Source organism: Miscanthus floridulus, chromosome 1 (genome assembly GCF_019320115.1).
Source record: "Miscanthus floridulus cultivar M001 chromosome 1, ASM1932011v1, whole genome shotgun sequence".
Classification (NCBI taxonomy): Eukaryota; Viridiplantae; Streptophyta; class Magnoliopsida; order Poales; family Poaceae; genus Miscanthus; species Miscanthus floridulus.
Genome location: NC_089580.1, coordinates 49,717,995 through 49,739,634, shown reverse-complemented (window position 1 = coordinate 49,739,634; position 21,640 = coordinate 49,717,995). Strand labels below are relative to the sequence as shown.

Below are 21,640 nucleotides of genomic sequence, written 5' to 3'. Positions count from 1 at the left end.
GGTACTGTAGCTGTGAAAGGGTTATCGGTACTATAGCCACGGGAACTACTGTAGCAACCGACCTTAGTACCACCTCGGAACCAGAGGGTGGGTCGAGCCAACTTAAAAACCCGAGCCCTGGGAAGCTAATGAACTTCGTTTCGAATCTTTTGCGCGAAGCGAGGACGAAAACGCAAGTGAGTTAATTAGCAGGCGTGGTCCATTCCTCGGTAGAGTGGATCTTAGCCGTTTTTCTCGGGCTGAGGCGTTACACTGGGCTAGAGTCTAGGCACGGTGGCGCTACACGGCACGGCATGGTAGTGACACCGTGCCTGATAGTGCCGTGCCGTGAAGTGCTAGTGCCGTGTAGTGCCAGTGCCGCCCGTTTGGAAAACTATAGGCCTAGGCAACTACGTACTATGCTGGCAATCATTCCTGCTTGCTTGCCAACAGGGGAAAATAAAGATTCGAGGTCATGATTAGGAGCTGGGGAAAGAGGGGGAGGGTGAAAAGTTGCTGCATGTTTATAACTAGTACATTGCGCGCGCCTTTGCGCGCGTCGACTGGCTGTGAAACATACATGCTGAATAAATACACTGCAAGAGCATTATAAGAATTAAGATTAGGCTAAATAATAAGGATTATATAAGTTTAGTAATAGATTCTCGTCATGGCACAGGGTGACAGTTCGGAGATAACATACCAAGGACACTAAAATACCGGGTACCATATAGACTAACATGGAGTTCAGAATAAAGCGCCGTTACCTTGGTGGCCTCTTCTCGAGGCACTCTTCATTGAAGACTGCCTGGCTGACAGTGCTTTCTCAAATGGAACAGTCCCAGTCATGGTTCTAAGAATAAGACATGTTTAGTTGTTCCTGCGAAATCCATAGTCCAGATCAATCAATTTACAGAACGAAACATTGACATTATCCTGTCCATTTGGCAATAGCTTTGCCTGTAAATCACAGAAACGATCATATGCCATAGTGCAGGGAAAAAGATATTTATTTTCATCATCATTGGCATTCAAATATGGTCAACATGTGACCATAAAAAAATTGAGTGTAAGGCAGAGCGAACGAACCAGTGCATGATATTACACGACCTACCTTGATCATTTGTCGGAAGGCTCCTGACACAAGGAATACATCAACATTCGTAGCTTTTAGCTTATTAACCAAATCAGCCATTCCAGGAGAAATTCTGCAGAGAAAGAAACAATTCTGTTGATAATTCTCTAAATGGACCAAGGAAATGGACAACGGTTGTTTGTAAGTAGAAACACAGCAGTCAATTCTGTTATAGTGCAGGCGAAACAAGGCTGATAAAACTATATCTTTGTTTTATGCTGTATTTAAAGAAGGCCCCCTTAAAGAAATCTCATGACACCACTACAGAAGGCATAAGGTCAACTGGAGAAAATAATAATGATGGGGTTGTGTATACAAATTACCAATCTAAGTACACTTTTGCTGTCTTACTGTGAAAAGAGAAACTCGGACGATCAATTATCACTACCAAGTATTTGCCGTCCTATAGAGATGTAGAGGCATCAGACTAGCATTTTTCATCCAAGCACTGCCTAATCCAAGCATCGTTGTTTTCGCATGATGTGGGTGCTCGAAGATATAACTATTTAGTAGGAACCTGCACATGGTTTCACCCTAGAACTATCTTCAGGAAAGAATTCAGTAAATGGCAGTCACATCTCTCCTTATTTTCACAACAAGGTGGCAACCTATGTGAATCTAGTATCTTACCTGATTGTCTAACTGAAAGTCTAGTAAACCTAAACTGCCAGTTCACCAAGAACAAAATAAAATAGAGAGTCCCAATAAAACATTCAGCATTAGCCAGTTGTAGGTCACCCATAGACAATTATTTATGCATGAAGTTGAATATGACTAAGGTCTGTGAGCTGACAAGTGACAACAAAACCCACACAGTGGTGCAAAAATATAGGCTCCATGCTGACTGAATTGATAAGCACTATATCGAATAAACTTTCAGACATGCAATTCCATAATATGGTTTAGTTGCATCAGCTGTGACCATTCACACATTAACCTTAGTCAGAACCAAATTACTGTAAATTTCCGTCATCTAAATGTCAACAAAGGAGTAATAGCATACTCACATGATAAATTCTGCATCATAATCATAATAAATCATCCTAAACTCACTTGCAACCGACCTGAAGTATCCCAATCGATAAAGAGAAGTCCTTCAGTTCTTGATGCTTAGAATGTCTGCAAGCAAATGAGAGGCTTTCAGCAATGTTCAAGGAAATTTATGGAGTTGAGGTAGCAGTGGTAAACCAAAAACATATATCACCTTACACATGCCATAAACAAATCTCTAGCTAAAGGCCTTGCATTTATAACACCGAAAAAAATTCCAAGGCACAACATTGTGAAGATGTTTCATGGTGTGGCAGCAGTTTGTAGTGTCTGATCAAATCAACAGTACCAGTGAGCTCCTTTGGCCCTGAAATACAGAGATGATATTATCAAACAACCACATAGCCGACGAATAAGGTTTCAGAAAAGATCGATGCACTGATATATCTACGAAGCGAAATTTAATGTAGCTTACAATACACATTAGATGCAGTATTGCAGCAAATAAAGCTGCTTTGTGCACCATGTCACAAAATACTAACTGTCCAACTAATGCATTGTGAACTATGAATAAGTCAAAGCAGGTGAGTTTTTGCCCATTGTTAAGAGAACTGCAGTAAACAGCTTGCAGGACATACTGGCCTAAGCTGGCAAAAGAATCAGCATATAATTATTACTAATTTCTCTTGATACTTGCTCAGCTAACAGAGTACTGAGAATAGGATATCATTCTGCTCTAGTTTTTTTTCCCTTTTGGAGGATAAGGAATTACCTGAGGCACGTAAAAGTACAGCAGTTAGAATGCATAAAAGTTTTTGAGAGAAACTGGAAGTTGGCAAAGGCTTCCGTGTACACGAAGACATTACTATCCCAATCATTCTAGAGGCATTTCAAAGAAAAATAGGAAGCATTAGACTGCACAATAAGATAATCAATCAACCTCATGTAAAGTTTTATCATTTTATCGTAAACAATTTTTTAGTGTATGACAGCAAAACCTAGCGGTCAACCAGGCATCATGTTTGGCTTTTATGTTTTTTTGTGTAGAGACCTAAACGACAATGTAATTGCATCATTACATCAAAGAACCTGAGGGGTGCACATTGTGACTAACCTTGGTAAGACTCGGCCATGGTCTTTGATGGTAGAAGGTGAGCTGCTCACTTTTTGAAATCTGCCCACAACTGCAATCCTCCAATATCTGAAAGGACTTAAGAAAATAAGAGACAAATAATAAATGATGAAAGGTAGGCGATAAGTAAATATTGCTTGTTGATTGCCTGTACTCCCAGAAAGCACTAATGAGTAGTCTTCTGCTTGGGGCGCTGTAGCTGATGAAGTCCTTACAAACACAGCACCAGCAGAACCTGCATGCCAACCGAAATGTATTGCCATGAAGACATTAAAAATCACAGATGTATTAGGCAATTGCATGCTATAGCAGATGTACGAGCGCTGCAGGCGAGGGAGAGGCCAGTTGCATCCGTATCGGCCGTCGTGCGCGGTCCGCGGCTCGTGACGCTGCTAGGGTTTCGTAGAGCACAAGAACACACACGAATTGGCGGAAGGAGGCAGCGGTGTGGGTGCCCGCGCCGCCGGCCACCAGTGGGGTCGCGGTCGCCCTGGCCGTGCGGCGCGAGGGGGCGTGGAGGAGGAGAAGGACGGCCGCCGCTGCGCCGAGGGCCGGCGACCGCACCGTCGCCCTGCCCGCGCTCGCGTTGGTAGAGATGGGGAGAGAGGGAGGGGAAGAGCAGAGACTATCGGGACTCACCAGCGTAGAGAACGGAGGGGAAGGGGGCCGTCGGTGCGCCGCCTGCGGGGGGCGCCGGCGCCCTGGTCGCCGGCACGTCGGGAGAGAACGAGGGAAAGGATGGGGAGAGATACGGTTGCTTTTTTTAAGGAGAAGCGGAAGCTGATCTTATATTTGCTTCTATGGATTATAAAGAGAAGCGGGCGAAGCAGAGGAGAAGCGGGAGAAGCCAAGGAGAAGCGGGAGAAGCCGCTATGAACAGAATCTGGGCCAAGTGATCTGGACCGCACGATCGAAGATTTAAGGAGAAGCGGAAGCTGATCTTATATTTGCTTCTATGGATTATAAAGAGAAGCGGGCGAAGCAGAGGAGAAGCGGGAGAAGCCAAGGAGAAGCGGGAGAAGCCGCTATGAACAGAATCTGGGCCAAGTGATCTGGACCGCACGATCGAAGATCCAACGGCTAGAAACATTCCGGGTGATGTGGACGGTGGTTCCTTCGAGAAACCCGTTCGGGCTTGTATAGGTTAATTACCACGGTGATGTGCTCGCTGAGACACTGACAGCCGGATTACTTGCAGCTTAAAGCATAATTTTGTACGATCTGAGGTGCGCTCGGACACGACTTAGACGGAGACGGAGACGGAGACGGAGTCGTGAACTCCTGATCCAGCCTTTGATTCCGATTCCAAGACGTCATGATCGAGCACCGTACGTATATCCCGCCCATAAATAGGACACGTACGGGAAGTTAAGGTCGGTGGAATCAATCATTCAAGACGCCCGGCCGCAGAAGAACGAGCGGCGCCGTGGACAGACAGAGAGATCTCTCGATCGAGTCCATCTCGATGGAACAGAATGACGACGAGCAGCAGGACCTGGCGGCAGTGCCAATGCCAACAGCAATAACGCTGATCCCCGACGACGTTCTCGCCGATGTGTTCCGCCGCGCCTCGCCGCGTGGGCTCGCCGCGTGCCGCTGCGTGTGCAGGGCATGGCGCGCGCTCATCGACGACCGCCGGCTGCTCCGCGCCGACCTCCTCCCGCTGTCGCTGGCCGCCCTCCTGCTCTGCCTCAACGTGGAGTGGGACCGCCCGGAGCTGTTCGCGCGCCCCGGCGCTGACGTCACCGGCTACCTGATGCCCCGCCGTACCACCGGGATCGACGACCACTGCAACGGCCTCATCCTGATCAACCACGACGTGCTCAACCCGGCCACGGGCCGGGTCGTGCGTCTGCCCAAGTGCCCCCCGTCTCCGCTCTGGGGGGATCCACACTTTTTCTTCCAATACCGCTATCTCGCCTTCGATCCCGCGGAGTCACCGCACTACCAGGTGTTCTGCATCCCCATGCTGCTTACTCGCAATCGCAAGGAGGAGCCTGCGTACAGGGCCATCTCGCAGTGTGAATGGCCACCGTCGCCGTTCTTCCTCAGCGTCTTCTCGTCGATGACGGGGCGGTGGGAGGCGAGGTCGTTGGTCCGACAAGGTGGAGCCGCAGGAAGTGTCGACGACATGGATGTCCAACTGTCATATGAACATGCGCACTCAGCGTGCTGGAGGGGTGCACTCTACGTGCATTTCCAAAACTATTTTGTACTGAGGATATCATTGTCAGAGCATACGACGACGTACCAGGTGATCAAGCCACCAAGAGAGCTGGAAGACAAAGAATGCAGTGGCCGCGGTCGTCTAGGGAGGTCGGAGAAGGGAGTTTACTTTGCATGCTTTGATCGCGAATCGCACCTTTGCGTTTGGATCCTCCATGACGACTCCTCCTCGTGTGGTCACATGGAATGGATACTGAGACATCGAAGTGCTTATGGACTAGCCCTGCCGAGCTCACCAAGATCGTCCTGGACCTTACACAATGCTTTCCGATCTGAAGATGGCAACGCCGACGCACAAGAATGGGATTCTGATGACGATGATGGTGAAGAAAGTACTCTCCACGCCGAAACGGAAGATAGGATACAAGAGCGGCTTGTTGATTGTGAAATACTTGCGCTCCATCCTTACAGAGAGATTGTTTTCATGTTCACGGAGGCACAGTCCAGAGAAGTGACGTACGCGTACCATTTGAAGAGCTCTAAACTTGACAATTTGGGTAACCTGTTCCCAAAAGACGGCACACCTACGCCTGGCTGTTTTACCTTGGTGGAAAACGCTTTCCCGTACACACCTTGTTGGATCGGAGCGCCCTAGGAAATTTCAATAACTTTTTTTTGTCATATTTGACTTTGTATGTACGGTCTTGGATGCATATTTTTTACCGGGAATCAGTAGGGGCATGTGTGGTACGCACGTTTCTTTGGATGTGGTATGCTACAAATAACAAAAAAAAATTCATATATGCCACCGAAGAAAACCTGTATCCCGAATCAGCCACCTAAAAAACTTAAATCCCGTCAATGCCACTATTCATAAATTCTAATCTCTTTCGTGTCACTATTGATCATATTCCGATAGTTTGGCTTATAGACATCAAAAAGACCAATTTGCATGTCCTCTGAGTTGGACACAAATTTAGTTGCTCCCTTTTATGCACCCTAAGTGAGCACATGATGTAGATTATTATACTAGTATAGTACGTAACCTTGGAACCTTAGAAAAAATTGTTCACTTGAGACCTAGGTACGTACATATGAGTGTCATTAGGCTTGCCCCTCCACAGCCGTTGGCACACTCGCAACCGAGCAGTAGCACGAGCACAACGCCGTGGCCGCAACCAACAACCACACGGCCCACCATCGCCCACACAGTGAGCAATATATACATGAGTCGATAGCCCAACAGCCCACAGGCATGTTGGAAAACCTTCGAGGCGTTCAGCTGTACTACTTCTTACTTATTTCAGTTTGTTTTAGCTTATTTTTTCTCATAGAATATTATTCAACCATCCAAAATAATTCAAAATTTACTATTTCACTTACCAGCTTGTTGGATTGGAGCGCCCAAAATCTCAATAACCTTTTTTTGTTATATTTGACTTTGTACAGTCTTGGATGCATATTTTTCACCAGTAATTTGGACAAGATTGGGAAGACTTTAAGCCATGAAATCTTACTCGAGAGGCGGGCAAGTGAAACTCCCGCTAGAGAGCAAAAAGGAGATGTTATTGCTATTATCCAGGGCATTAAACAACAAGGCTGATTTCTCCAATAGGCCTAGTTAAGGTGGATTCAAGACCCGACCCCTGCGCTCACCTACAAACCGAGGCAATCAGAGGTTAGAGCTTGGAAGGCTAACAAAATCAAGAATTCCAGCAAGGAAATGTAATTATAATCAACTTTTGACCAACTTATAAACAAGTACAGGAAGCAATAGACGGATTCGGTGAATCCGCCAATACGAAAAGAAGTCCGGTCACCTCTGAAGCAAGTTTATGTACACAAAGAGAAGGAGGTTGCTGCTGCTGCTATGGAGGTCATCTAGTAAACATCTCTTATAATTGGCTCCATGAAAGTCCCACTCAGAGCAAGGCTAATAATACAGCCGGCTTGCTGGCTGTAAGGTTTTTTTTGTAGCCTTCTCTCAACCCACTCATATAGTAGTTGGCTCTTTACACTTAATACATGGCCCACTTGTCTCTCTCACAGACTTTCTTAGTTCTTGTGCCCAAACCGACTGTAAACTTACAGCCCATTTCTCCTCTCTCTCCTCCACTCAGCATTTAGTCGGCTTATTGCGGTGAGAATCGGGCTCAATCCTCTATGCAAAAAGTGCACGTAGGAGTTGCTGCTAATATGAAACTCCATATAGCTCCCGGAATCCGCGCGCTCACGGCCATCCTGCCTACTGTTTAGGTACGGCTTTCCAATCCGCGTCTGCCACGTTGCCATGCCGTGCTCCTGGTTGCCGGTCTTTCCGGTCGGTGTTAATGCGTGTTCAGACGCTATTGTAGGCCAGTCCAGTTGCGCCTGCGTGGTGTTCGTGCGTGTCCCGACCTGATTTTGGGACCTTGTGCTTTGGTGGCCCAATGTTCAACGCAAAATGAATTGCGCTGCGGTGCGAAATCATGCTTCTACCCGTCGTTTCTTTCTCGCAGGCTCCGTCGCCTCCTCCGCCCCCGCCTTTGGCACCTCCGCCGCCTAACACTGAATCCCGATCGCCGCCGCCACTGCTCCCCCAAGTTGGAAGAGGACCATACTTGTCATCGGCCTCGCCTCGCGCAATCCGCCTCCTACAGGTGTTGCCTCCCTCCACTTCTTCTGGCCATTGCCGCATCCTTGCCTTCTCCGCTCATAGCAGGGAGCCCTGCCCCCTTCTTCCTCACGGCCGATAGGGGCGCCGCAAGGTCCCTAGGCACCGCAGAACCTCTGACTTCTCGACTGCGCTTTGCCGCTCGGTGGCCAGATCCGGTTTGCCAGATGTACGCTCATCAGTCTACCATCGTCGATGTGGCCGCTTTTGCTTCGCCGGTGTCGCTGTGGGTCAGACGACCATTTTCGGTGCAGTTGCCTCCTGCGCCACGCGCGATGGCTCCATGGGGGCTTCGTCGTCGGATCCAGCACAGACGTCGCCATCACCTCCTCGGTCATGCCCATTGAAATGACCAGCGACAGCCGCACGGTGAGATTTCTCCTTTCTCCCCTCTTCCCTCCCCATATCCTCCATTTCCATTGGCTGGCGGAGCTCGGGGAAGGCCGCCTCTATGCGCATCAGTCTCCGTGGTGGCAAACCAGGACGGCGCGGCTGCACGCTCCGCTGTCGCATGGCCGCCTCACCGAGCTGGCCTACTTTATCTCGCTCTCACCTTTCCCTTGCGTCCTTGCCCTACTCAGTGTCTCCGGAGCAGCGGTTTTCAGCGCCACCGGCCGCTGCTGAAAGAACCACGCTGGTCCATCCCCCGATCCCCGACAGCACCAAGGCCATCTTCGCGTCTAGGACGCCTCCAGCCTGTGCTGGTAAGGGCCCTCCTCACGTCATTCCAGCCTTTCATTTGAGGAGAGGTCCCTGTAGGCCCTGATGCGTTATCTTCTCTTTAATTGTTGCTTTGCTTTTCTTCTTCCCCAAATTATTGCTGCGGTACACAAGGATTTGAGACTGTTGCTTGCTGCCCATGTGACTTGCTGTCTGCGATCATAAATCAATAAATGTCCTCACCCCAGTATCCATTCCTATTAGCATGTTTCAATTTCAGTTTGGTGATTAGATATATTAGGGTTCAGTGTCATTATCACTTTTATGATTTACCTTCATAGTTTCAGGTTGAAGCCCTACCCTTTGATCCAAAGACAAGACCTTCATGAATTAATCTACACCCATGTTTTAAAGGCGGCTAGGCGTCCAGCGAGTGCTTGGTACGCCTGGACGCCTAGGCGGCGCCTAGGCGACGCCTAGGCGACAAGGCGCCACTGTTTCCCAAGGCGAGCTGGGTACGCCTGGACGCCTTTAAAACACTGATCTACACTGCTATACTGTTAATTAGGCCAAGCTCATGGTACTGGATCCACTGCTGCGCTACCCCTCCAGTCATTACTAAATCAACTACTTACAATTGTTAAAGTAGGGCTCACACCTTTATTTCTACTGAGATGTTATAAATCCTAGGTAGCCAAGAGTGTTAATTGTTCCTACTGACACATGATAGCAATTCAAGGTTGCTGAGAGTTGGAAATTTATCTGTCCCTTTTAGTCATGGTCCATGTCTTACGAGTAACTGCCAAATTGCTTTATGTCAAGAATAAATGATTATCATACACTATTTGTTTCCATCTTTTGTTTTATTATACTATTTCTTGCAATTGTGATATGGTCAATGGCTCAATGCTCAAACAACTACACACATTTCTATCACATGCGTATTGAGGTTTCTGAATGCATTTGTATGCTTTCTGGACCAGGTACATCACCTGAGTATCCATGTTTTTTTAGTTAATGCTACTGACATCCTTTTTCACGCATTGGCAGTTAAGGCTCTGTTCGGCTGCCATTATAAGTCGGCTTATAAACCGGCTTATTAGCCATGGTACAGTATTTTTCTCTCTAAACAAATCAGTCGTACAAATCAGCACAAGCAGCTTATTGAGTACGTATCCGTGCTACAGAGCTTTCCACAAATTATCTAATAAGGCTCTGCCAACAATTTCACTTAACCTTCAAGACTTGAGGTAGTCTCCTCGACCTTTCAATTTGTTGATTTAATTTTTCTTTTTGCTTATTTGTGCCCTATCTTTTTTGCTTCCAAATATGTATGACATGACAATTACTATGCTAATATAACTAAGGAGACACTATGATTCTTGTTTAGAATTGCTTCTAAAATATTTTTTTTCTATTTTACCTTCTGTATACTCATGCCAACTGAACAATGTCAATATATTTTTTTACCAAATGAAATAGTATGGATGACTAGGTTTACCAAATTTATTTGCAGTCCTAGAAAGGAAACTGCTGATTTCTTTTTGCCTTTGGCATTTTCAGCTTCCATACCCATGTCAGCACCAGAATTGGATTCAGACAAATGTGCTTTCACCTTTGTCTCTGTTTACTCAACCTTAATTGTCGATCAAATCTCATATGTAGCTGATTTAGAAGACAATGGGAACAAATTTTCCATCTGTTCCATCCATCAGGTTCAGATACATCAAACCTTTTTCTCTTTCTGCACGTAGCATTTGATTGTTAGTTCAAAGAAGCTATCTGTGTTAGCTAATTTGTTCTGCAGTTATTTGGAGACAGTTAGTAATCGCAATAATACACCATTGGCCTGCGTGCTTCATCAGCATCAAACTGGAAGTGACAGCGAAACATCGTACTATGTACGTGTTCTCCTGAAAAAAAACAGCTCGACTTACTAACGTTATCTAATTATGAAACATCGGAAAAAAGCAGCTGCATTACTTACTGTATCATGTTATCTAACTATGAAACTATGTTATATAAATATACAAAAGATCAGATTTAGAAAAGCCTTTTTCTTTCTTTACTGAATTGCCCTTCCATGCAAATGGCATCAGGATCTTTTGAGGATGCGGCCATATCAACATACAGATTGCCAGGGCAAGCACTAGGCATCTGCATCATGTCTACAATTACCAAACCGACACAAGGTATTAAAAAAAGAAAACCATCTAATTTACCTTACCCATTATTTTTTTCCATTGCTCATTTCATAGCATGACATGGCAGTCCAATATTTTTTTTTCATTGCTCATTTCGTAGTATGACATGCCAGTCCAAGAGAAACAACTGTAATTACCTTTATCAAACTAGGATGCTGAAGCCTTCCATCCTAAACGCTATTTGACCAAGGCGCACCCCTGCTTCTTGGTCAGTGTTGTCTGGGTCAAGTACAAGTACAAGGTGATAGTAGTCATTAAATTTTGCTGATCAGATGTTATAACTTTATTCTTTCCCATATTTTTGTGTCCTAGCAAAATGGTAGTAATAAATTAGAACTACAGAGGAATGACAAATCCATGCTTCTAATGCATCTTCCTGTATTTGTTAAGATGCAACTAATAAGGTAATTAATAACCATATGTCTCCATTTGGATTTGGATAAACTCATATGTGGCTGTCTTTAAATTGTGGAATCATTTCCCGGATGTGTGAAAGTTTTCCATTCACTTCGTTTTGTTATGTTACTACGTGTCTATGTTTGTTATTACGCCCCTATTCAACATATCTGACAAAAGGTCTCACATTTCTTGCAGATTTTAGTCAGCCGTTTATTTGCTGGCTAGCGGCATGTCAGGTTTCTGCATCGAGATAGTCTGTAACGGATCCATTTTTACATCAAATGCAAGTACTAATGTATGAGGAAACAACCATTCCCAGTGTATTGCCCCCTTTAGGCCTTCTCTTAATATTTGAGTTTTCAGAAATTCAGAGTTGTAGTACCTGCCATATATGAGAGAAGACAAGGTTTATGTTCATAAAATGCAAATTGAAGTTGCCCACGGTTGCGTTATGCTCATGCTATGAAGCTTAGTGCCTAAGGATAGCTAATTAAACAAATATATATAGGCATATGCTTCACGAACGGGCGCAGCGGAGCGCGCCTATCTTCCTAGTAATAAAGATGGAGCCGAGTGCAGCAAGCAAGACTCCAGATACTTCCATCCAAGGTGTCTTTCGGGGCTTGACCAAAGATACAATGACGCAAGCTACAGCATGCTCGCTGTAAGAAAATCAAGCAGGATGCCTAGAGCTGCTTGAAAGACAATCGATATATATAGACATGTCACCCTTAGAACAGTACGGGCGATTTATATATCGTGCCTTAGACAGAAAAAAAAGGCAATGAACTAGACATCACAGCTATGGTTGTCATGTGTTATTAAACTTGCATATGGTTTACTTAAAAGTAGACGGATATGTTGACAACCAAAATATGACTGGTAAGTTGAAGATAGATTGGAAAACATGTGCATACAAGAAAACAACAAAAATCATCAAATTTGGATGAAATTGGGAAAAATTGCAAACTTTCATAAAAAACCTGGATGGACCAGTTTTGGAAGGGTTCCGTAGCGGTCAGTAAAAATCAGCCTAGGCCGGTTCTAGAAACTAGTGTAAGCTGGTTTTTATCCGATCTCATGGGAAACTTGTAAAGTGTTACGTGTGAAATAAATTTCCTACTGTGATGAGACCACCACCCTCAATTTATATAAAAGGATCATATCCAAGAGATCCATCTATCAATCGTCGAAAACACGCCTGACTTTCTTCTATGCCAATAATCCGCGTGATTTTTCACTGTTCTCGTCAGCAAGGGCAGTAGCACAACAGAATCACATCCATCCAACGAAGTTACATGCGCCTATGCAATGTCATTGTCATGTCATTAAATATCTATCTATCTATCTATCTATCTATCTATCTATATATATATATATATATATATATATATATATATATATTAAAAAAATACCGCTGTTAACATTGTCATCGCCAAAACAAATACTTCATTCATATTGTTGAACAACGACACGTACAATTCACTGTTATTACATCCATTTATGTAATTGGTGGTTCTTTTTATTTGCAGCTTCAAAGAGGTACGCTACCATTGACTTCAACTACATCTGAGATCCACTATATTATTCAGCTAAGCATTTGCATTCCTGCAGTTACATCATTCAGAGAAGTCCCTGGCTAGGTTGCACCACTTATCTATCATCACAAGATGCCTTCAGATCCTCAGGATCGTAACCACTGGGCCGTAGCATAATGGCGATGACATTGATTGCTTGTTGATCATCCACGATATTGATATCCTTCAGATCATTATAACCCCTAAAATCTCCCAGTGGGCGGCCATGGAGGGAGCACAACAATAACATCGAGATTTTGGCCCAGTTGTTGATGTAGTCGTTATATTTCTTTTCATCAAGGTACCCTATAGTTCCTGATTCCAAAATTGTACCAATCTTTTCACGGATCGGTAAGAACCTTAACGATTCCGCTACCGTTACAGCGAACAATCCCAATGACGACGGAACCTTAGGATTGAGATTAGACGGGTCGTTAGTACCCAAGGTGCTGACAGCTTCCAATGTTGGAGCCTTCCCTAGGGCCAAGTTAGCCAGTTTTTGTTTAGTTGTGCTCCCTTCGATTGCTTGTAGGAGATCTCTATATGTATATCCAAATGGCAGTACCGTGGCACCGGGCATCAGATCCTCGGCTCCCTTCATCACAAACCAATGATCATCCCGGTTCGCGAACCCTATGAGGTATAGGTCGCTGAACCTAAAAAGCAATTTTGTACTGATGCTGCCATCCGGACCCAATAGAACCAACTGAATTAATCTGCGGTGTCGTTGAAGAAAGAAGCACTTAAATTTTCCTCCCAGAAAAGATAACTGCTGAATTCCAGCCTTCGTTTCTACTGTGTCAATTACTTCACCAAACCACAAAGTGTCAGGGTCGACGGTCATGGACAGGGTTGGTATGCCAAATACGCTGTCAACACAAATTAGAAAACTAGATTATTATATGTTAAAAAGGAACCAACAATGCAAGGCTTCTCAGTGATCCTTCTCAAGAACCAAAGACCGAGATACTCAGTTCATGAAATTGCCGTGAACAAGGCAACAAGACTCATATTTGCCAATGACATTACAGAATTTTGAGATGTCGAAACTATAAAGCATAGCTTAACCTGAGGTGTTCCACAAGCTCAACTAGCGGATGTAATTAACCAATCTCACCCAACAAGTCCCGGGAGTCAACAAACTACGCAACTTTCTACGAGTCCGAAGCATTGATACACAAGAAGACGGAAGAAAGAGAAAGCCACCGTGATTCTTTACTATATTTTGTAACTTTGTACTCACAAGATTAATAAATTATATGGTTCCTCGTCTATGTGAGTTCTCTGTGCGTTGTTACTGTTTTGTCCTCGTTCAGTTTTTGCCCAAACGTACGGAGTGGCCACGGTATGTGTAATATACAAATGAAATAGTCATTTATTAGCAAATTATATGTTATGAGCCATCCAACCGCCGCTGGTTCTGAGTTGCTAATTTAGGGGGTGTTTGGTTTTCCCTCCTAAACTTTAGTCGCTGTCCCATCGGATGTTTGACATATGTATGAAGTATTAAATATAGACTAGCTAATTACGAAACTAATTGCACAGCTTGCAACTAATTTGCGAGACGAATCTTTTAAGCCTAATTCGGTCATGATTTAACAATGTAGTGCTACAGTAAACATGTGCTAATGATGGATGAATTAAACTTAATAAATTCATCTCGTGGAGTACTGACGGATTCTGTAATTTATTTTTTTATTAGTATTCAAACACCCTATATAACACCCTCATATGACACCTTCTAAATTTTAGTCATCGAATGTGAACACCCCTTAAAAGTAGTCAGCGCTGGGACATTTTCGAAGTGGAGACAAATCAGTGCTATTGCTGCTCCTACTGCTGCCGCTGCATTCCTGACCATGAGGTCAATTCAGCATTGTTGATGCGGCACGGAAATCAAGAGCAAAAGATCAAAGTTGAAGCGCACGATAAACAAGGCGGTGTTGTTTCAAAAAAATAAACAAGGCGGTGACAAACTTGTTCTTGTATTTCGGTGGTGGGAAAATCAGATTTCAAGATTTACTGCTAAGTGCACACGAGTCACCAGAAGAGTTCTTCAGTAATCTTTTGCTAGGTGTACACACACGAGTCTACCAGGCTGCAGATTAATTGTTTCGTGCACACGAAGCGTACCAATTTTTTTGCAGATTATTTTTCTTCCGGTTATTGCTGTTATTTTCTTCATCATGTCGATGAAGTATGATCTTCCACCACTAGATCGCGACACAAGGTTCGCTTTATGGAAAGTCAAGACGCGAGCTATTCTTACACAGTCAGAAGTCGATGATGCTCTTGATAAATTCGGTAACAAAGATTCAAAGTCTTGGACCGAGAAGGAGAAGGGAAAAGATAATAAGGCTTTGACTCAAATCCAGCTTCATCTATCAAATAATTTTTGCAAGATGTTTTGCAGGAGAAAACTGCAGCATCTTTATGGCTCAAGTTAGAGTCAATTTGCATGTCTTAAAGATTTGACAAACAAGATACATATGAAGATGAAGTTATATACACACAAGTTGCGAAAAGGGTGGTTCTATGCTTAACCATCTTTCAGTCATCAAGAAGATCGTTTTATATCTACAGGCTATGGAGTTAGATTATGATGAGGAGGATTTGGGTCTTATTCTTTTGTGCTCTTTGCCTAGTTCTTTTGCAAACTTCAGAGATATCTGATACCTTGTCAGATGATACGGTGGACAACGAATGACAAGGTGGTGGATCATCCGGTGAAGAGGGCCCAATGTCAGCGAGTGAATATTCAATTGTTGATTACAGAATATACCTTGCCGGTTGATATGGTGCGGTATCTAGGACCACCTAGCAAATCATACGACTATGTACATAAAAACTAGCATACTTTCTCCAAGGTCTCTTTAAGGTGGATGGGGCTATATATAATATATATGAGGTTGCCTCACTTGCTTGAGCATGCTGGAGTGCCATAAGGCTATTACAAGTTAGAGCAATTGTTTCTACACTCCATCCACCCTCTCAAGTCACTCAAAAACCACATCCAATGCTAGGGCCTAGGATAGACATTATAGTACATCATTGTGAGGTTTAATTTAGGCATTAGATCTTGAGAGCTTTGAGTGGTTGGAATGTGTTGCCCTTGTATCTTGGCGATTTGGTTTGCAGTCTTTATGACCTTCTAGTAGGTGTGGTGGCCTTCAGGGCAGCGACCCTCTGTTATTGGGTGGAGCAATGGCGTGTCGGTGTGCAAGGGATGAGGAGGCCCCTTCCTCGTGTGGAGAAGCTCTATTGTGGACATGACATCTAGGTGGACAAATCGACTACAGGTGATGAGACTATGTGACTCACACCCGCCCGTGGTTTGTATTTGACGTTGTGATCAAATTGAGTGACACTAGTGGCAACAGTGAGACTTGGTAACTCACAACATTGTCTTTGGTTGGCGGTGGCTTTGCGCAGTAGTCCAACATCATAGTAGTGATTGAGTGGCATAGGGAAACTTTGTGACTCCATTGTCTTTAGTTGACCAAACACCACGACTGGAATAGGTGACCAGGAGCGTACCTCGCTAGACCCCCAATGTGGAGTAGGGCTTGTAATTTAGCAATCAAGATCATGGGATATATTGTTGTGTCTCCAAGAGTTTGCCCTCTGAAACTTGAGCTCTTTATAGCTTTCTCTTGTGGTTTACTCGTGTGACATTTACCTTGCAAAACAAGTTATAGACTAGCTCATAGGATGGGCTCTAGGTCACAAAACACTTTTTGGTTGTGAGCAAGTTAGAGCATGCTAGAAAAACCTTAAGTGCACTTCTAGATAGAGTAGTTTATGACTTTTCTAGTGGTAGTTTAATTTTAGCCCTAGGTTTTAAGCTTGAAACTAGAGATCAAATTTCTAGTAGGGCTTGTAGAAGCATAAGTAAGAAACAAAAACGAGAGGTACACTTGGAGAAAAAACAAAAACTATGGAAAGAAAACTCAGAGTAGACGGAAACTTTGGGAGAAAAGAAGGAAAAAACATGAAAAAATAAATAAATGAAGGGTCTGAAAAAGAAAAAAAGTAGAAGCAAAAACAGACAAAAATAAAAGACAGAACCAAGTGGAAAACGGAATCGGAAAGGAAAAAGCAAAAAAGAGATTCACTACAAAGGGTTGAAGGTGTTAGAGGCTAAATAGAAAACGATTCGTTTGCTATCACATGAGTTTACATTGGCTGCCGGTTAGCAACTGTTATCTCCATAGTGGAGGTCACGGTTCGAATCCTCGCGTGGCTGAAATTTTGGCTCGTTTTCCTGTCGCGGCCGATTTTTCCCGTACGACGTCGCGCCCAGCCCAGGCCCAGCTAACGATTAGCGCTACAAAAAATTGACCTGATGGAGTGGATTGGGCTGAAAAAATTGACCGGATGGGTGGAGTGGACTGGGGCGAGCGAGTGGGCCGGTAGTTGGGCGACGATGAATGGGCCAGACGAAAAACGGCCCAAACCAAGAACGAGGCTGAAATTTTGCTTTTTTATTATTAGGTGTAGATTAACGTGAACTCTCTTGTATACTACTCCTTCCATTCTCTTTTTTTTATATATATAAAACGTACACATGTATCAAGATTCAAACTTTATAATATTTTACCAATAATTTGACTAACACTTTATAGTTATTATAATATAAATTTGGATCGATTAATTTGTCGTTAAATATATTATCTAACTACCCCAACTTTGTAAATATAAATAATGTAAATAAATGATCAAAGTATAATTTCAGAGACCGTGACATACTAAACTATGCCTTGTAAAAAAGAACGCAGAGTAATTGACAAATATTGTTCTTAAATTGAAGGTCCTAGTGTGTGTACTTCAAGTAAAATACAAATCATGAGTTCAAACAGTATATCCCATCAATAAACAACCAAATAAATGACAGCTTTAGGAGTGAAGTCATTTTTTTTATCCCATTTGACAGGGCTTGTTAAGAAGGCGAAGCCAAAAAAAAAGGGGGGAGCCAGAGAGCATGATGCATACAGTACTTACCTTATCTCTCCCGGTTCTGACACCTGGATGCCAGAGAGCTGAGGTGCCACTACCAGCAGCAGCAAGAGGCTGACGTATGCTGAACTGGCCATGGAGGAAAGATCGATGAACAACTGCAGAAAAAGACGCTCATAAACATAGTGAACATAAACTAGAGCTCCTCAACCTCAAATGCATGGAAGGATATGCAGAGGCCACGAATGCTCACCTGATATAATAATATAATAACGCGGGCTGAGGAAGCCCAAGAGGTCCGTCCAGTCCAGCGTCGGTAAGATGCACAGCACGGCGGCAGGGAGCTCGCACGTTGATGGCAATACTCGATCTCCTAGTAAGTATATATATATGCTGCAACCCCTGCAGAAAGATGTGTCGTTAGGTAGCACGTTCTTCGTTTAATGTTTGGAACATGAACAGCGCTGCTCACCGGCTGTAGCGAAAATCTATGGCGAGCGGCGTTGCCCCTCGATCTGCCAGCCGGAGCAGTCCGGGAGAGACGACGGCGCGAACACTCGCCCCCGCCCCCGCCCAGTCGTGTGATTTAACTTCACGCCCCCTGGTTAGTTTGGTCATGCAAAGGACACGCGTGGCGTACGGTACTACAGTGCGCACGCCCGGCTAAATGAAAAGCTGTCTGAAGAAGCACACGCATATGCTACTAGTACATACGTACATACCATATATAAATAAACAAAATGATTTAAAAAAAACAAATGTAAATGTTGCTTCGCATGATGCTGTGGTGTAGAGACGGTAGGACCTGAAAATGTCAGAAAATGCTGAAATTTAATATTTACTAGCTGTACATGATGCACGTACATGTAGAGAAGGTCTATGTACAAAAAAAAAAAAAAAAACGCACTGGGTGAGTGTGCATGCATATGAACATGTGTCGCCCTATGGGTACAGTCCTCACTGAGTTTTTTTTAATACTATTACACACGTTCTCATAGTTTTCTTTCTCTTTTCTTTTCCTCATACATAGGAAACATGAGCATCTGGGAAATTTCTTCATACGCCGCTCCGACCAGCTGTTCTTTTTCTCCGGAATCAACCCCATGTCGCACAGGGTGATTGTGTTCGGCTCTTCGCGGATGTAAAACCACTTCTTTGACCATTCATCCAGCGAGGTGTTCCAGGGGCAGTGCAAGTACTGGGCCTTCATGCCATCACGAAGATTGAGGTAGACGCCTCCGGCTATCTTCGAGCCGCCGCTCCCTTTCTTCCACAGACAGAACAGGTGGCAAAAGAGGTCGAAATGGGGCTGGAAGCCACCATAGGCCTCGCATAGATGGATGAAGGTGGAGACAAGAAGAATCGAGTTGGGATGCAGATTGCAAATCCCAATCTCGTAATACAAGCAGAGACCCTGAAGGAAAGGGTGCACTGGAACCCCAAAACCCCATTTGAAGAAATCCTCGAAAACCACAATCTCACCTGGTTGTGGATCGGGGAAGCTTTCTCCTTCCGGCGCACGCCATCCTGCGAGTGCCTTGTTGTGGAGCACTCCCATGGCGATGAGGTCTTCGATGGTTTGCTCATTACTTCTTGACTTCCACCACTCCTTCGCCATGACTCCGCCTTTCTTCTGGGCGTCTCTCTTCACCATTAATCTGTCCTTACTAAGGGGGTGGATGCGGTGGCGGGGGGATTGGTGATGATTTTCGAAGGAATAGGGTTTGGCGAGAGGAGGAAGAAGGTTGCGGCGGCGAATGACAATGGGGATCGGTACAAGTAACTTACCAGGTCTATATTATAAATAATAAAGATCTCCGCCGTTTTGTCCGCCCGAGATTCTTGGGAGACGTGTGCACGCGCCGCAGACAGTTGTTCACACAACCTCGAGATCTATGCCAATAAACGCGCCCCTTCGTTACCAGTGTATGCGCCTCTTCGTTGATAGTGTAAGAGGGCCCACACTGACGCACCTCCATACAGGTGCCAAGTGACTGTTTGCCAGAAAAGAGCAAGAAGACAGAGTGACGTACTATACCCGTCTGCTTTTTTAACCAGACGTGTCAGACTGGACTTGACAGAGAAAGGAGATAAATAAATACACCAAATACTAATACAAGCGGCATTCGTATTTTCGCTGCATGTCTTGTGCTTAAGGATGGATCAGACTACTACAATGCTCGGGGACTGCCCAGACCACTGCTGTGCTCGGGGACTGACCAGACCACTGCTGTGTTTGGGGACTGCCCAGACCACTACCGTGCTCGGGGATTGCTCCGACCACTGTCGTGCTCGGGGATTGCTCCGACTACTAATGTGCTCAGGGACTATCCCGACCACTGCTCGGAGAATGGTTCTCCTTGGCTACATGTGATTTGTACTCACATACAGTTGAGAGACATTTATTTAGACCTTGCTACAAGGCTCATACTTCACCTTCCAGCAAGCTCGGGGACTACATCGGTACGATGCACCTGCCGGTGCATCTTGTTTTGCTTGCACGACGATTGGATTCTTGGCTTCAGTAGAAATTCTTTTTTAGACCCTGGCACCACGTGCCTGTGTCACCTACTACCAGGCTCGGGGACTAAGTGGGCACACTTCACCTTGCGGTGAATGTGTTTATTTAATTGACCCTTGTGCTTTGAATGATTGTAAGGATTACTAATGTGCTCGGGGACTGTCCCGACCACTGCTCGGAGAATGGTACTTCTCGGCTACATGCGATTTGTACTCATATACAGTTGAGAGACATTTATTTAGACCTTGCTACAAGGCTCATACTTCACCTTCTAGCAAGCTCGGGGACTACATCGGTACGATGCACCTGCCGGTGCATCTTGTTTTGCTTGCACGACGATTGGATTCTTGGCTTCAGTAGAAATTCTTTTTTAGACCCTGGCACCACGTGCCTGTGTCACCTACTACCAGGCTCGGGGACTAAGTGGGCACACTTCACCTTGCGGTGAATATGTTTGTTTTTCGACCCCTACGCCTCTGATGATTCAAGGACGCTACGCTTCAAGACCACTTACATTTCTTTTCTGAAATACAAGTGGGCACACTTCCTAGGACAGAAATCTTTTTCTTTTTTCTTAAGAGCACCATACATTCTTCGGACAACCTATTTCTCCAGCGACGACGGTGGTCAGAGATGTCAAGGACTCGAGCCTTACTTGTCGGAGAAGGTTAAAATGGCGTGTCACAGCATAATACATGGTGCTCGGGGACTAGCTGTGGGGGTATTAACCCCTATACCCTTATGGCTAGGCTTGGGCCAGCCTGGATCAGTGGGTTCGGTCCACCAAAAGATGATACATGGCCCGGCCAACCTGTTCGGAGTCCCGTGTGGGGAGTCAAAGCAGATTTGGTGACCAAGCAAGATCCTGGTCGGTTAGAATAGGAATCCTTATCCGGCTATGTATGGCAATTATAACTGGCTAGGATTAGTTTCTAGATCTGTAACCCTGCCTTCTGGACTATATAAGGTGGGTAGGGGACCCCTCTAAAAAACATCTCTCATTGACATACAGCAATACAAATCAGATGCAGGACGTAGGTATTACGCCTTCTTGGCGGCCGAACCTGGATAAAACCTCGTGTCTGTCTTGCGTCACCATCTTGTTTGTGGATTGCGCATCTGTCTGTCAACAATCTACTACCTTGGGCATACCCCTAGGTAGACTCCCGACCATATTTCATCGACACATGGGTGTCATGTCCTCATCAGTAGGGTCTTTGCATACCCCTGGTCGAAGACATGGGGTCAGAGTCGGAAGTAGTGCTTTA

The 21,640-nt window shown here is 44.7% G+C and overlaps 1 protein-coding gene and 1 long non-coding RNA gene across 5 annotated transcripts in view; one reads left to right on the top strand and one right to left on the bottom strand.

Moving 5' to 3' along the window:
• Window positions 1-555: 555 nt before the first annotated feature.
• Window positions 556-3,238, bottom strand: LOC136483283 (uncharacterized). Of its 3 annotated transcripts, XM_066480295.1 has the most exons (5): window positions 3,219-3,238; window positions 2,319-2,471; window positions 2,168-2,233; window positions 1,094-1,187; window positions 556-939 (listed from the first exon to the last, which is right to left on the bottom strand). In XM_066480295.1, exons 2-5 carry the CDS (start codon window positions 2,393-2,395, stop codon window positions 850-852), a joined length of 327 nt encoding a protein of 108 aa, XP_066336392.1. In that variant the 5' UTR covers window positions 2,396-2,471; window positions 3,219-3,238; the 3' UTR covers window positions 556-849. The 3 variants fall into 3 exon arrangements, 1 of the variants encoding a protein (XP_066336392.1); XR_010765398.1 differs by lacking the exon at window positions 3,219-3,238 and having other exon boundaries at window positions 556-859; window positions 2,122-2,233; window positions 2,319-2,455; XR_010765400.1 differs by lacking the exon at window positions 3,219-3,238 and having other exon boundaries at window positions 556-859; window positions 2,319-2,455.
• A 4,555-nt stretch (window positions 3,239-7,793) lies between these two features.
• The window catches only part of LOC136515611 (uncharacterized), a 33,912-nt gene continuing 20,065 nt past the window's right edge, over window positions 7,794-21,640 (top strand). The window contains exons 1-8 of one of the 2 annotated variants that reach the window (XR_010773964.1): window positions 7,794-8,424; window positions 8,637-8,759; window positions 9,766-9,965; window positions 10,279-10,430; window positions 10,523-10,616; window positions 10,815-10,907; window positions 11,020-11,160; window positions 11,514-11,961. This is a non-coding gene — a long non-coding RNA (uncharacterized lncRNA). Of the gene's footprint in view, window positions 8,425-8,636; window positions 8,760-9,765; window positions 9,966-10,278; window positions 10,431-10,522; window positions 10,617-10,814; window positions 10,908-11,019; window positions 11,161-11,513; window positions 11,962-21,640 lie in introns of those variants that run through there. The other variant, XR_010773954.1, reaches the window with a different exon arrangement.

Excerpts from the sequence above, each read along its gene's own strand:
- LOC136483283 (XM_066480295.1), bottom strand. The coding sequence starts at position 2,395 with ATGTTGTGCCTTGGAATTTTTTTCGGTGTTATAAATGCAAGGCCTTTA. Across the intron at positions 2,234-2,318 it reads TTGTTTATGGCATGTGTAAG|ACATTCTAAGCATCAAGAAC; the intron begins GTGATATATGTT and ends ATTTGCTTGCAG. Across the intron at positions 940-1,093 it reads CCTTCCGACAAATGATCAAG|GCAAAGCTATTGCCAAATGG; the intron begins GTAGGTCGTGTA and ends TGTGATTTACAG.